The sequence below is a fragment of the Podarcis pityusensis genome (assembly GCF_964106645.2).
Source record: "Podarcis pityusensis genome assembly, chromosome: 10".
NCBI lineage: Eukaryota > Metazoa > Chordata > Lepidosauria > Squamata > Lacertidae > Podarcis > Podarcis pityusensis.
In genome coordinates, this window is record NC_138035.1 from 2,585,970 (window position 1) to 2,598,248 (window position 12,279).

General features: G+C 48.3%; 1 protein-coding gene across 1 annotated transcript in view; it reads left to right on the plus strand.

Moving 5' to 3' along the window:
- LMF2 (lipase maturation factor 2) overlaps positions 1-12,233 on the plus strand; it is a 32,948-nt gene extending 20,715 nt beyond the window's left edge. Inside the window, exons 9-14 of the mRNA XM_081022810.1 lie at positions 642-738; positions 2,476-2,658; positions 4,722-4,890; positions 5,837-5,948; positions 7,948-8,056; positions 10,872-12,233. Coding sequence (XP_080878936.1) covers positions 642-738; positions 2,476-2,658; positions 4,722-4,890; positions 5,837-5,948; positions 7,948-8,056; positions 10,872-11,231 — 1,030 coding nt within the window. The 3' untranslated portion in view covers positions 11,232-12,233. The remainder of the gene's footprint in view (positions 1-641; positions 739-2,475; positions 2,659-4,721; positions 4,891-5,836; positions 5,949-7,947; positions 8,057-10,871) is intronic.
- Positions 12,234-12,279: the final 46 nt, after the last annotated feature.

A 12,279-nucleotide genomic window follows, 5' to 3' on the forward strand; every position in this document is an offset into this window, starting at 1 on the left:
AGATATACCTCATCATAACACTCAAAACAGAAGCATAAGACTCAAAACGGAGCATCTTCGGCTTCTGAAAAAAGTTTGCAAAACGGAACACTTCTGGGTTTGCAGTGTTTGAGTACCAAGGCGTTTGAGTACCAAGGCGTTTGAGAACCCAGGTACCACTGTATATAGAATTAGCAAACATGACAGAAAAGGTCAGGAACCGGTCGATCCAAAAGTTTAACAAAGAATGGGACATCTGTAGACTATATTTAAAAGAACATTGTCCCCGCATCAAATCCTTAATATGCTTTGATTAACTCTTGTAATAACACAAGTTTTAAAAGAATACAAACAACATTTAAAATTGGTTAAGTTTACTAAAAAAAAACCAACAGATGCAGTTAACAAGGAAATAAAGGAGGCAGAGGAAGTCATCAGGTGGAGAAGAAAGTTGCTTTATTTTTTCCTTTTTCAGTTACACATTGTCCTTTTTTGTATTGGTGGTGGTTTGTTCATAACGCTTTTGTGTTTTGGTGTTACGAGGTGATTGGATGTATTGTTTATAAACCAATAAAGACTGAACTGTAAAATAAAATAAAAAAGAGATGGCAGAAGTTAATTTGCAGCCCTCTCTATTTGCCCTCTTTCTCTCTTCCCCATAGGAGTGCTTGCACCCGTGGCTTTTTCTGGAAGCTCTGGAGCGCCACCCAGTGGGCCATCTTTGCCACTGCGGCTCTCGGGATGTTTACCATCAGCCTGGTGAGTAAATCAGGCGACAGCTTGGGGAAAGGGATGACGTCTTGCGTGGGCCTCGAAAGCTGCCAAATGTGCCAACTCAGAAAAAAAGAAAAGAAAAATGGCACCTTTGAACGATGGCAGGGGAAAGAGAAGTGGGAGGGAGGGAGGGGTGCTTTTTGTATAAATATGAACCTTGCATCTCACCGTGGAATGAATATATTGTCCTGTTGTTTCGTTTTAAAGCAGATTGGGGGGGGAAGCAAAGCCCCCCAACAGTTACTCTCACTTGCAAAGGGATCTCTAGTGGTGGGGATTTCTGGTGTTATAAGAATTCTAAGGTCTTACATATATGAAAATGGAAGCAGGTGGCGCTGTGGGTTAAACCACAGAGCCTAGGACTTGCCGATCAGAAGGTCGGTGGTTCGAATCCCCACGACAGGGTGAGCTCCCGTTGCTCGGTCCCTCCTCCTGCCAACCTAGCAGTTTGAAAGCACGTCAAAGTGCAAGTAGATAAATGGGTACCGCTCCGGCGGGAAGGTAAACGCTGTTTCCATGTGCTGCTCTGGTTCTCCAGAAGCAGCTTAGTCATGCTGGCCACATGACCCGGAAGGAAGCTGTACGCCGGCTCCCTCGGCCAGTAAAGCGAGATGAGCGCCGCAACCCCAGAGTCGGCCACGACTGGACCTAATGGTCAGGGGTCCCTTTACATTTACATATATGAAATAAATGTTCATAAATGTACAAGGCAAACACATAAGTATATAAACCGTGTCTCTGAAATAGTACAGGAGAACAATCCTGAAGCCATTTTTGACTCTCCCAAATTGACCTCAAATATTTCTCTTCAAGGAGGAAGGAGAAGGGAAAAGCTTTCCAATTGTCTTTGGACTGTAGGGGCTGCTTACACCTCCCTGTAAATACAGTCTGGCAAGTATCTGTTAAGCTGAGCACACTATCAACATGCGTAAGAGATTCAGGAACTAAGTATTTACCATCTCCAAGGAATGGCCAGGCTACCCAGAAAAGGCAATCGGATAATAAGGCATTATCAGGTATCCTGGCAGACAGGAGAGAAGCAACACACTCAAATTTCTGCTGGGGACCACCTCATTCTATGATGCATGTATGCTGTTTTTTGGGGGTGGTGGTCTTGAGCTACAGGGTGGGCAATTTCAAAAGTCTATATAAGGGCTTGCACACCATTGTTCTGGGTTCCTCCTTTCCCTCCCTTCGTGGAGTGAGCGGGGGACCCTGTTGCAACAGTTTAATAAAGATTATTATTATTAAATTTTATTTATACCCTGCCCTCCCTAGCCAAGACAGGGCTCAGGGCGGCTAACACCGGTATAAAAACAATTGATTGAAATACGACTTAAAAACAAGATTAAAATACAACATTAAAATGCAGCCTCATTTCAGTAGGAACTCAAATCAAAAACTTTTTGGGGGATGAAAACGTCAAGTCTTACTAGCTGCTTTGCTTCTCAATATTCTCTGTTTGGCCTCGGTTATTTTCTCCTACCGATAGGGAACCCACTTAAGGACTCTGTATGGGCTCTTGGGTACCCCGTAAGCGAAAAAGGAGCATTTTTTTCTTATAACACGGGGCTTCATTCATTCAGAGATGGGATTCCACATACCCGATGCGTGTTTTTTGGGCAGCTAAGCTCTTGCCGCTCCTGTTCCTGCAACGTTGTCTCCAGGAGAGGCTGACCCCCCAAAAAACCCCTCCCCTCCTTGCTCTCTCTCTCGCCCCAGGTCCCCTTCACCTACATTGAGTACGAGTCCAATGGGAAACTCTGGCCCAGCGTCCACCAGCTCTTCAGCGCTGTTGACCGCTACCAGCTTGCGAACTCCTACGGCCTCTTCCGGCGGATGACGGGGGTCGGCGGGCGTCCCGAGGTGGTCTTGGAAGGCAGCTATGACAAGGAAACATGGACGGTAATTCATGGAGATAGATAAACTTTATTCGCATTAGCCAACGGCCATGGCAACATAAAACAAGCAATATACCGTATTGTTCGCTCTATAAGATGCACCTTTCCCCTCCTCAAAAGTAAGGGGGAATGTGTATGCGTCTTATGGAGCGAATGCAGGCGGGAGGCTCCGCTCAGCGCTCCCTTTAAAGAGCTGCGAGGGCTGCCCTTCTCCCTCCTCGGGGAAAAGCCCCCAAGAGCCGCACACACACTCCACGCACTCTTTAAAGGGAGCGCGGCTCTTGGGGGAGCCTTAGCCGCGCACAGCCTCTCCTGGGCAGTGGGATGAAGGCTCGCCTTGCCCAGGAGAGGCTGTGCGTGGCTATCCCATAAGCCAGGACAGCCAGCGGGATAGCTGCGCAGCGATCCCGCTTGCTGTCCTGGCTTATGGGATTCAGAATATTTTTTTTCTTGTTTTCCTCTTCCAAAAACTAGGTGTATCTTATGGTCTGGTGCGTCTTATAGGGCAAAAAATACGGTATACAATTAAAAAGACAACAATGGGTAAAAGGGCAATCAAATGACCAAGATTATCGTTCAGATAGTGGCCCTTAATCTCATTGCACCCTCGATAAACCTAGCAGACCTTTGCTGTTGCCTGATCATTTTGATCTGATAGAAGAAAGAACAATGTGGCCTCAGAAGGGCGGCCTGGGATGAGGGGGCAGCCTGGGTAAGAGTGGAGTGATGATCTCATTCCTCAGATCTTTGTAAAGGGGACAGGGCAGGAGAGGATGAGCCACTGTTTCCAGATTGCCATCTCCGCAGGGGCAGAGTCGTTTCTCAGTTGGAATCTTTTGGTATCTGCCCTCAAGTACGGCAGAGGGCATCACATCCAATCTGGCCAGTGTGAAGTAGTCACGTCTGTATTTTGGGATAGTTAATTTATACAGATATGGTGCCAGGGAATCAAACTGAGAAGGGGGGGAAAAGGCATACCAAGGACAGAGTTTCTTTATAATGGCCAGATTGTTCTGTTGCTCTAAGTCCTTCAGACGCTGTCCAGTTAGCCTTTTTGCTTTAATAAAGCCCGTCATGAGAAGCTGATGTGGGTGAAGTCCGCAGGAGTTTTTGGTGCACAATTTTGAACCACGCACTTTTATGGGGGTCTTGTGTCACTAAGGGCAGTAGACCGGGTGGATTTAGATTTAGACGGAGCCAATAATTAAGAGTTCTTTGCCAGGACTGAGCTTCTACAGAGGGAAGACTTGCCTCCAGTCATATTGCTGCATTTGGGACACAAGGTGTTGCAGGAAAAATCTGCTTTAAAAATTTGGATTGGACAGTTTTAAGAATGCTACAATGATTACCCGTGGCAAAACAATGCTTGCACAAGGTGCTAGACCTCATGGAGGACGGGCACAAGCCGGGGCGGACTAATGAGTCATTTGCACGACTTGGGAGGCAGCTGATGGTGGAAGCCCAGCATCCTGGGGGTTTGGGTGGTTTCATTTATATATATCATATATATATATATGTATTCATTTATGTACAGTCGTACCTTGGTTCTCAAACTCCTTGGTACTTGTATGTTTTGGTTCCGAACGCTGAAAACCCAGACGGGAGTGATCCAGTTTTTGAACGTTTTTCGGAAGCCGAACATCTGACACAGCTTCCGCCTGAGCGCAGGAAGCTCCTGCAGCCAATTGGAAGCCGCGCCTTGGTTTTTGAACCGTTTTGGGAGTCGGACGGACTCCCGGAACGGATCATGTTCGAGAACCAAGGTTCCACTGTATATCATTTGTAAAGATATTTGTGCATCCCTGTGTCATAGAAATACGTAGCAAAGTGGTTTGCTATGTTCTTAATTGCTTGCATAAGCCTGGAGGAATAGAGAAGTTTTCAGCAGGCATTTGAAAGTTTGCTCGGGAGTCACCTGCTGGGTGTCAAGTGGCAGGGAGTCCCACAGGACTGGGCCAATGACACCCAAAGGCTCACTTTCCCGTGGTCGTCCAATGAACCTCGCTGAGCTGTGATATAAGGCTTCAGGCGATGTGTGTGTGTGATCAGTGCCTCTCTCGCCCGCAGGAGATTGAGTTCATGTACAAGCCGGGCAACGTCAGCGCTGCCCCCCCTGTCGTGACCCCGCACCAGCCGCGCCTCGACTGGCAGATGTGGTTTGCCGCCCTGGCTCCCCAAGCGCACAGCCCCTGGTTCACGGGCTTCGTCTACCGCCTCCTACAGGGCAAGAAAGAAGGTGAGAGGAGGGAAAGAGTCAGAGAACGGCCATTTCCCACATTTCCCAGAATTCTGATATTGGGCGACTTACTACAGCTAATATTTTTTTGGAAGCCGCCCATAGTGGCTGGGGAAGCCCAGCCAGATGGGCGGGGTATAAATAATAAATTATTATTATTATTATTCTCCTAATCAAGCTGTTTGTCTAATTCTGCCTTCTGTTATTATTGCTGTTGATTCATTTGTTGAATTTTTTTTAATTATTATTTTATTTTCAAGGCAAAATTACAAAAAAAATTACAAACATTAAATCCAAAATAAAGCAATACAAACAAGAAAAAGAAACAACCAAAAAAACCAACACATCTACAAATAAAACCTTATCATCATTCTACTGACACATTATGTACATATACACATATTGACTTCCTTCCTTTGTTCTAAGACCTCGAAATTTTTACTCTTTCTAAATTGTTGTGTCTAATGTAGATTACCTCTATCTTTATATTTTCTGCACCATTCTTCACTTTCTTTAACCCTGCAAAGCTTCATTCGTTATATAACAATATACTCACTCCAGAACAATATTTTTTCATATACTCTTTAGCACAATCCCATTCTTTTACTAATTTTTGGTCCAATTGTCCCCTTATGAATGCTATGAGTCTTGCCAGATGTATATATTCACAAAATTTAATTTGCCACTTTTTTATTGATGGAATTTTTCTCCCTTTCAATTTTTTTGCTATGAGCATCCTGGCAGTAGTTGTCGCATAGAGGAAAACTTTCCTTTGATTATCAGGAATATCGTTTGTGATTGCATTTGTATATCCCACCTTGCTTTCCAAAGGAGCTCAAGGTGGCAGACACAGTTCTTATCCTAAACCCACAAAAGCCCCGTGGGTCTAAGTGGGTGGGACATCCGGACCCATTGGGCCTGAAAGAACTTCCTTTCCCTCCCACAGTGATCCATCTCGTGCAGGTGGATGACTCCAAATACCCCTTCAGCTCCAAACCCCCAACCTACATCCGGGCTCAGCTGTACAAATACTGGTTCACGGACGCCGGTCAGGATTGGTGAGTGACACGCAGCGCTTTCTGGGAGAGGGCGGGGAATCCTTCGGGGCTGTTTCGTCCTCTCCTCGACCATCTTCTCGTGGGAATGTTCAGGGAGGCAGGAGAGGATATATTGTTTATTAATATATTGTTTATTAATATCCTTCCTAACTTGCGCTAAGGACGCGGGTGGCACTGTGGGTTAAGCCACAGAGCCTAGGGCTCGCTGATCAGAAGGTTGGCGGTTCAAAACCCCGCGACAGGATGAGCTCCCATTGCTCTGTCCCACCTCCTGCCAATCTAGCAGTTTGAAAGCACATCAAAGTGCAAGTAAATAAATAGGTACCACTCCGGCGGGAAGGTAAACGGCATTTCCATGCGCTGCTCTGGTTCGCCAGAAGCGGCTTAGTCCTGCTGGCCACATGACCTGGAAGCTGTCTGTGGACAAATGCCGGCTCCCTTGGCCTATAGAGCGAAATGAGAGTCGTCCGCGACTGGACCTAACGGTTAGGGGTACCTTTACCCTTTTAACTTGCGCTAGCAAGTTCCTTTATGTAGCAGAGTTATATTCCCCTTTTTACATGCACAGCAGATAGCTGGTTGCAGGCTCTTGTGAGCCTCTCACTATTATACAATTCAGTCTGTCTCAGATTGAATTGTACGTTCCTGGTAAGTTCCCTTGAATTCCTCTTAAAAGAATAAAGACGCCACAATCTTATTCAAAGTCAATAAAAGAAGTTTACTCACATCAGTTCAGAGTTGGATTCCTGAAGGCAGAGTTAGTTACAAATAGGTACATGTGGATCTGCCCCATATGGGGGAATAGTCCCAGTGCTTCTGCTAGCTGAGAGCTAGCAGAGCAGTCCTAGCTGAAAGCTGGTCAAACGAAGGAAGTCAAAAAAGAGAGGGACGTGTGCTGCGCGACTTGTCCTTTTGTTACCTGGACAGGTTAGGTCACGCCCACCTTCTGTCATATGCAAAAGGAAGGATGCTCCAGCCAGGAGGAACAGGAAGTTTTGACTGTCTGGACCAACATCCCCTTGCATGTCCATTCTAGGCAAGCAAGGAATGTTGTATTTGACTGCTCCCACACTTCTGCCACTCCCTCACTCCACCATTCCCCTCATCCAACCACAGTCCTTTGAAGCACTTGCTCAACCCGTTTTTGTTTTTACTCTACTTGCAGAACCCTCCTTGTGCCGTTTCCCCCTCTAGCAGCCAGCATTAGACTTTCCCCTCTGCCTGGTTCCTGCTAGTTCTTTGCTCAGGCTGCGTATCCTCGCGTACGTGAAGCCTCCCCGATAACAGATTTTGCAGAATTCTGCCTCCTGCTCCCAGGATACGGGTGTGGAATGGGTGGGGCTGTGGACCACGAATGCATCTGAACAATAACAATATGATAATCTTTATTGTCATTGTTCCATACAGAACATCGAAATTGAAAATCTACATCAGACATTCAGAAACCAACAAGCCTGCTATCCTAGCCTAGTTAGCTCCCTAAAAACTCTGATACCCCATAATTAAATACAAAATACTCCCATAGAGACTACCTTAAAGGTAAAGGTAAAGGGACCCCTCACCATTAGGTCCACTCGCGGACGACTCTGGGGTTGCGGCGCTCATCTCGCTTTACTGGCCGAGGGAGCCAGGGTACAGCTTCCGGGTCATGTGGCCAGCAGGACTAAGCCGCTTCTGGCGAACCAGAGCAGCGCACGGAAACACTGTTTACCTTCCCACCAGAGCGGTACCTACTTATCTACTTGCACTTTGACGTGCTACCTTACACTGCGGTTAAAACCAAAATCGCATTTGGATAGAAACTGTTTCTCAGGCTGCTGGTCCTAGTCTTTATAACCCTGGACCTTCTTCCAGAAGCAGAAGCTGAAAGAGATCATTTCCAGGGTGCACACTATCCTGCGCTATCTCTGCAGCTTTCTTATGGCACCTGGAAGCATAGATTTGATCCAAGGTGGGAAGAGTGCACCCAATCATTCTCCCGCTTCCTGCCCCCCTGCAGGTCCCTCTCTCAGCGGTGGTGGAGGCGGCAGTGGCAGGAGGAATTCTACCCGGCCGTCTTCCTCGGCGACCCCGCCCTGGACAACCTCTTGGTCCAACATGGGCTTAAGGTGAGTTGAGGAGCAGGGAGCATCTGTGCCCTTTCAAGAGGGTGAGGAGGGCTGCATGAGCACAGGAGGAACAGGGGAGCATCGGGCTTGGATAGTTCCATTGGTTAGAGCGTGGTGCTGATGATGCCAAGGTTGCAGGTTTGATCCCCGTATGGGGAAACTGCCTATTCCTGCCTTGCAGAGGGCTGTGCAGTGCCAGATTTACGTATAAGCTCAACAGGCTCTAGCATAGGGTCCCACTCTCTTGGGGGCCCCCAAAAAATTAAAGGGGAAAAAAACACTGGATGTACATTTCCAAAATACAAGATAAAAAAGCAAATAAAATAAAGCCTACATACAGCAACAGTGTTTTCTGTTGTGTGGGCTCCTATGATGTAAGTCATGGGCCCCGCCTGCTAGCCTGCTCCCTAAAATATCCCTGGTTTGCTCCTTTCTATATAGAGGGTGCCTACATTCTGCTGTTTATAATTATTTGCATCATATAATTACAGCAATTATTATTTCATGTTCTAGCAAGTTTCTAGAGACTAGATTATGAGTCTTTGTAAACTGTGTTTCTAAAGGAACTTTTGTTATTGCCCAATGCCAATGTGTTTGCATTATTAAGTTCGTTATGAATAAAAAATCATTTTAAGTTAGAGCTTAATAATTGTTTCACTATTAATATGTTTTTCTTCTTAACTGTATTTCACTATTAATATACTTCTTCTTAATTGTTCAGCAATTACTTTGATAAAACACATTTTGTTATATGCAAATGGCTTGAGATGCCTATGAGGTCCATCAATATAGCATACATTCAACACAAAAAACAGCGACCATTTGTTGTGGACAAAGGTCAGCTGGAGATATCAAGGGCTCCATTACCTTCAGGAGCTGAGGGCCTCATCCAACCTCAATCCGGCCCTGGGGCTGTTCTAGATGATCCTCAGGGTCTCTTCCAACAGGGGCCATCCAGATGTCCCAAAGTGAAACCTGCAAGCAGGATTCGAACACAGGTGCCCTCTCCCCTCCTGTGGTTTCTAGGGACAGCGATTCAGACGCATGGCTTCCCTCAGCTGTGGAGGCCAGAGCATAGCTATCCTGGCTAGGAGGCACCCAGAGCCCTCTCCTCCTCCAGGAATTTGTCCCACCCTCTTTTAAAGCCGCCTTCACTGCCTCCTGTGGGAGGGAGTTCCACAGGTTAACTCTGGCTGCGTAAAGAAGGACTTTCTTTGACCTGTCCTGAACCTTTCAGTGGGGTAGAGAGTGGTGGGGGGAGCCCTGTGTGGCTCCCCTTTGCCCCGGCAGAAGACGAGAGTCCCCGCTCTGGTCCCTCACCCCCCCCCCCCGTTTCTCTTCCCTCCTGGCTCTCAGAAAGGGGGGGAGGGGGTTCAGCAGCTAGATGATGGGAGATTGCTTCATCACGCTTTGTGGGGAAAGCCCCCTGTTCTGCCAAATCCTTTTTATTGATTTTCCAAATTTTTACCAAATCACCCATGTTAAAACAAATTTAATACAATTTTTCCAAAAATTGGTTTTCCACCCTCCATTCTTGATGTGTCCAAAGTTTCTTTTTTGCTTCCGCATTATTTTCCAAGTTATTCCTAATTCGCATAGCATTCCTTACAATTAACCTTATATTACAGTATATATATTTTTTTTAAAAAACCATTATCAGCCATCAGCTATCCCCTTGCCAGTTCCTGCACGTACAGTCTTTTAACATTTGCAGTACCTTCAAGTGAGGTTAACCGACTAATGATCAATCCACAATAAATCGAAAATAAATTCTTTTCCTCCGTTCTGTGTGCGTGAAAGCCAAACCATTCGTGTTCGCTAGATGTTCCCCTGCTCATCCCACAGCAGAAGTGCAGCTAAACATCAGGAAGAACTTTCTGGGCAATGAGAGCAGAGATCCCTGTATTGCAGGGGGTTTGAATATTCAGAACCTCCACTCCCAAATTAGGGCAGTTTTGAAATCAGTAGCTAAAACCAGTGCAGTTTTGAAAAGTACAGCCTTGATTTAGAATGGTGTCCAGCTGTTTTCCAAGTCGCTCCTTGATCTTAAGACGACATGCAATATTTTGTCACAATATTGTAAGCTCTACGTGGGGCTACCTTTGAAGGTGACCCAGAAACTACAACTAATCCGAAATGTGGCAGCTAGACTGGTGACTGGGAGCAGTCACCGAGACCACATAGCGCCAGTCTTGAAAGACCCACACTGGCTCCCAGTACGTTTCCAAGCACAATTCAAAGTGTTGGTGCTGACCTTGAAAGCCCTAAACGGCCTCGGTCCAGTATCCCTGAAGGAGCGTCTCCACCCCCATCGTCCAGCCTGGACACCGAGGTCCAGCTCTGAGAACCTTCTGGCGGTTCCCTCCCTGCAAGAAGTGAGGTTACAGGGAACCAGGCAGAGGGCCTTCTCGGTAGTGGCACCCGCCCTGTGGAATGCTTTCCCACCAGATGTCAAGGAAATAAACAATGATCTGACTTTTAGAAGATGTCTGAAGGCAGCCCTGTTTAAGGAAACTTTTAATGTTTGAAGTTTTATTCTATTTTTAATATTCTGCTGGGAGCCGCCCAGAGTGGCTGGGGAAACCCAGCTAGATGGGCGGGGTATAAACAACAACAACAAGTGGGACAGACTCCCAGGAGAGGTAGTAGACTCTCTCCCTCCTTGGAGGTTTCTAAGCAGAGCCACCTGCCAGGGATGCTTTAGGTGAGATTCCTGCATTGCAGTGGGTTGGACTGGATGGCCTTTGGAGGTCCCAATTCTGTGATTCTCGAGCTATGGCCTTGCCTTGCCAACACTTTCTTCCCTCCCTCGTAGGACAAGGCCTCCCCGAAGAGGGCTTCGGCTGCCCCGCTATCGACGGCCCTGCAGCGAGTTCGAGAGTACCTCCACCCGTACAGCGGCCCGGCCGTCATCTGGTCCCTGTACCTCACGGGGGCTGCCATTTGCCTCCTGAGGGCGGCGGGGGGCTGGCTGCTGGCGGGGGGCGCCCCCAGCGGGCCTGGGAAGCCCAAGGGCGGCAAGCGGGCGGAAGTGGACACTGGGGCCGGAGGAGACCAGGCGGCCGCCAGCGAGAAGAATGGGCAAGTGAGGAGGAAGGAGGCGGCGGCAGAGAAGTCCAGGGGCCTGGCCGAGCCCCCGGCAGATGGACCCCGCAACGTCAAGAAGAAGAAATAATAATAGGTGCTGTTCCTGGAGGGGTGCCCCATTCTGTGCCCCCAATCCCACCTTCCAGGGGCTGACGGATGCTCCCACAGGGCCCTGCCGCTTTCGGCCAGAAACGCCCGCAGATTTTTGGGGTGCGGGTCTCTTTGGGGATCTCTCTTGACCCTCGCTCCCCGCTCCTCCTCCTGTTTGGGGATCTCTGCTTCACGTGCCCAGGGCTTTCGGGTCTGGGGGCCCGTTGAACCTTTTCCCTTCCCTGCACCCCAAAGCTTTTCCCAGATGCCGCCCGTGAAGTGGCGGAGGCCCCCCAAAGCCCTTCCCAAGGCGAAGGACGAGGCTGTTCTAGGCTAGACAAAAGGCCTCTTTGGCCTCTTAAGACACCTCTGCACCCCCCCCAAAAAACCCCCCTCTTTTATTTGATGCTGCTTATTGAACGCGGTTTCATTCTTGGGGCTCTTCCTGCTCCTCCCGAGGAGCTGAATGCCTGAAAACCGGGTGCGGGGGGAGTATGTATCCCCCCCCCCCCAAATTCATTTTTAGATAAAAAAATCTCTCTCCTCTGGATTTTTGGCTCTGCTGCTGGAGCTGGCATTGGGTGCGAAAGTCTGCTGGTCTTGGTGTGGGAGATTTACAAGGGAGCTCCCCCCCAGGGGAAAACCCTTTCTCTCTTGCTTAGCGCTGTTGTGAGGTGGTGGGTGCCCCCCCAAAAGAGGGGCAGCAGAAGTGGCCGCCTTGCCTCAACCCGCAAACTTCTTTCTGGGCCAGCCCCCCCTATTTTCCTGGCCCTTGCCTTGACCTCAATTGTGCCTCCCTTCCCCCCTCCACCTGGGGGGCAGGTGAGATTGCCTTTGCCGCCCCCACCCCTGTGCTGCCCTCTAGTGGGAGGGCCCTGAACAGCAACCTCGGTGGGCCTGTTGGCTCTAGCAGATGCCCCCCCCCCAAGGAAGGAGGTGCGCTGCCGGCGCCCAGAGACAGAGTGATCTATAATTTTCTAAATAAAGCCTTTACATTCCAGCTTTCTTTCTCCTGTGTGTGTGTTTGGGGTTGGGGGGGCGTCTTG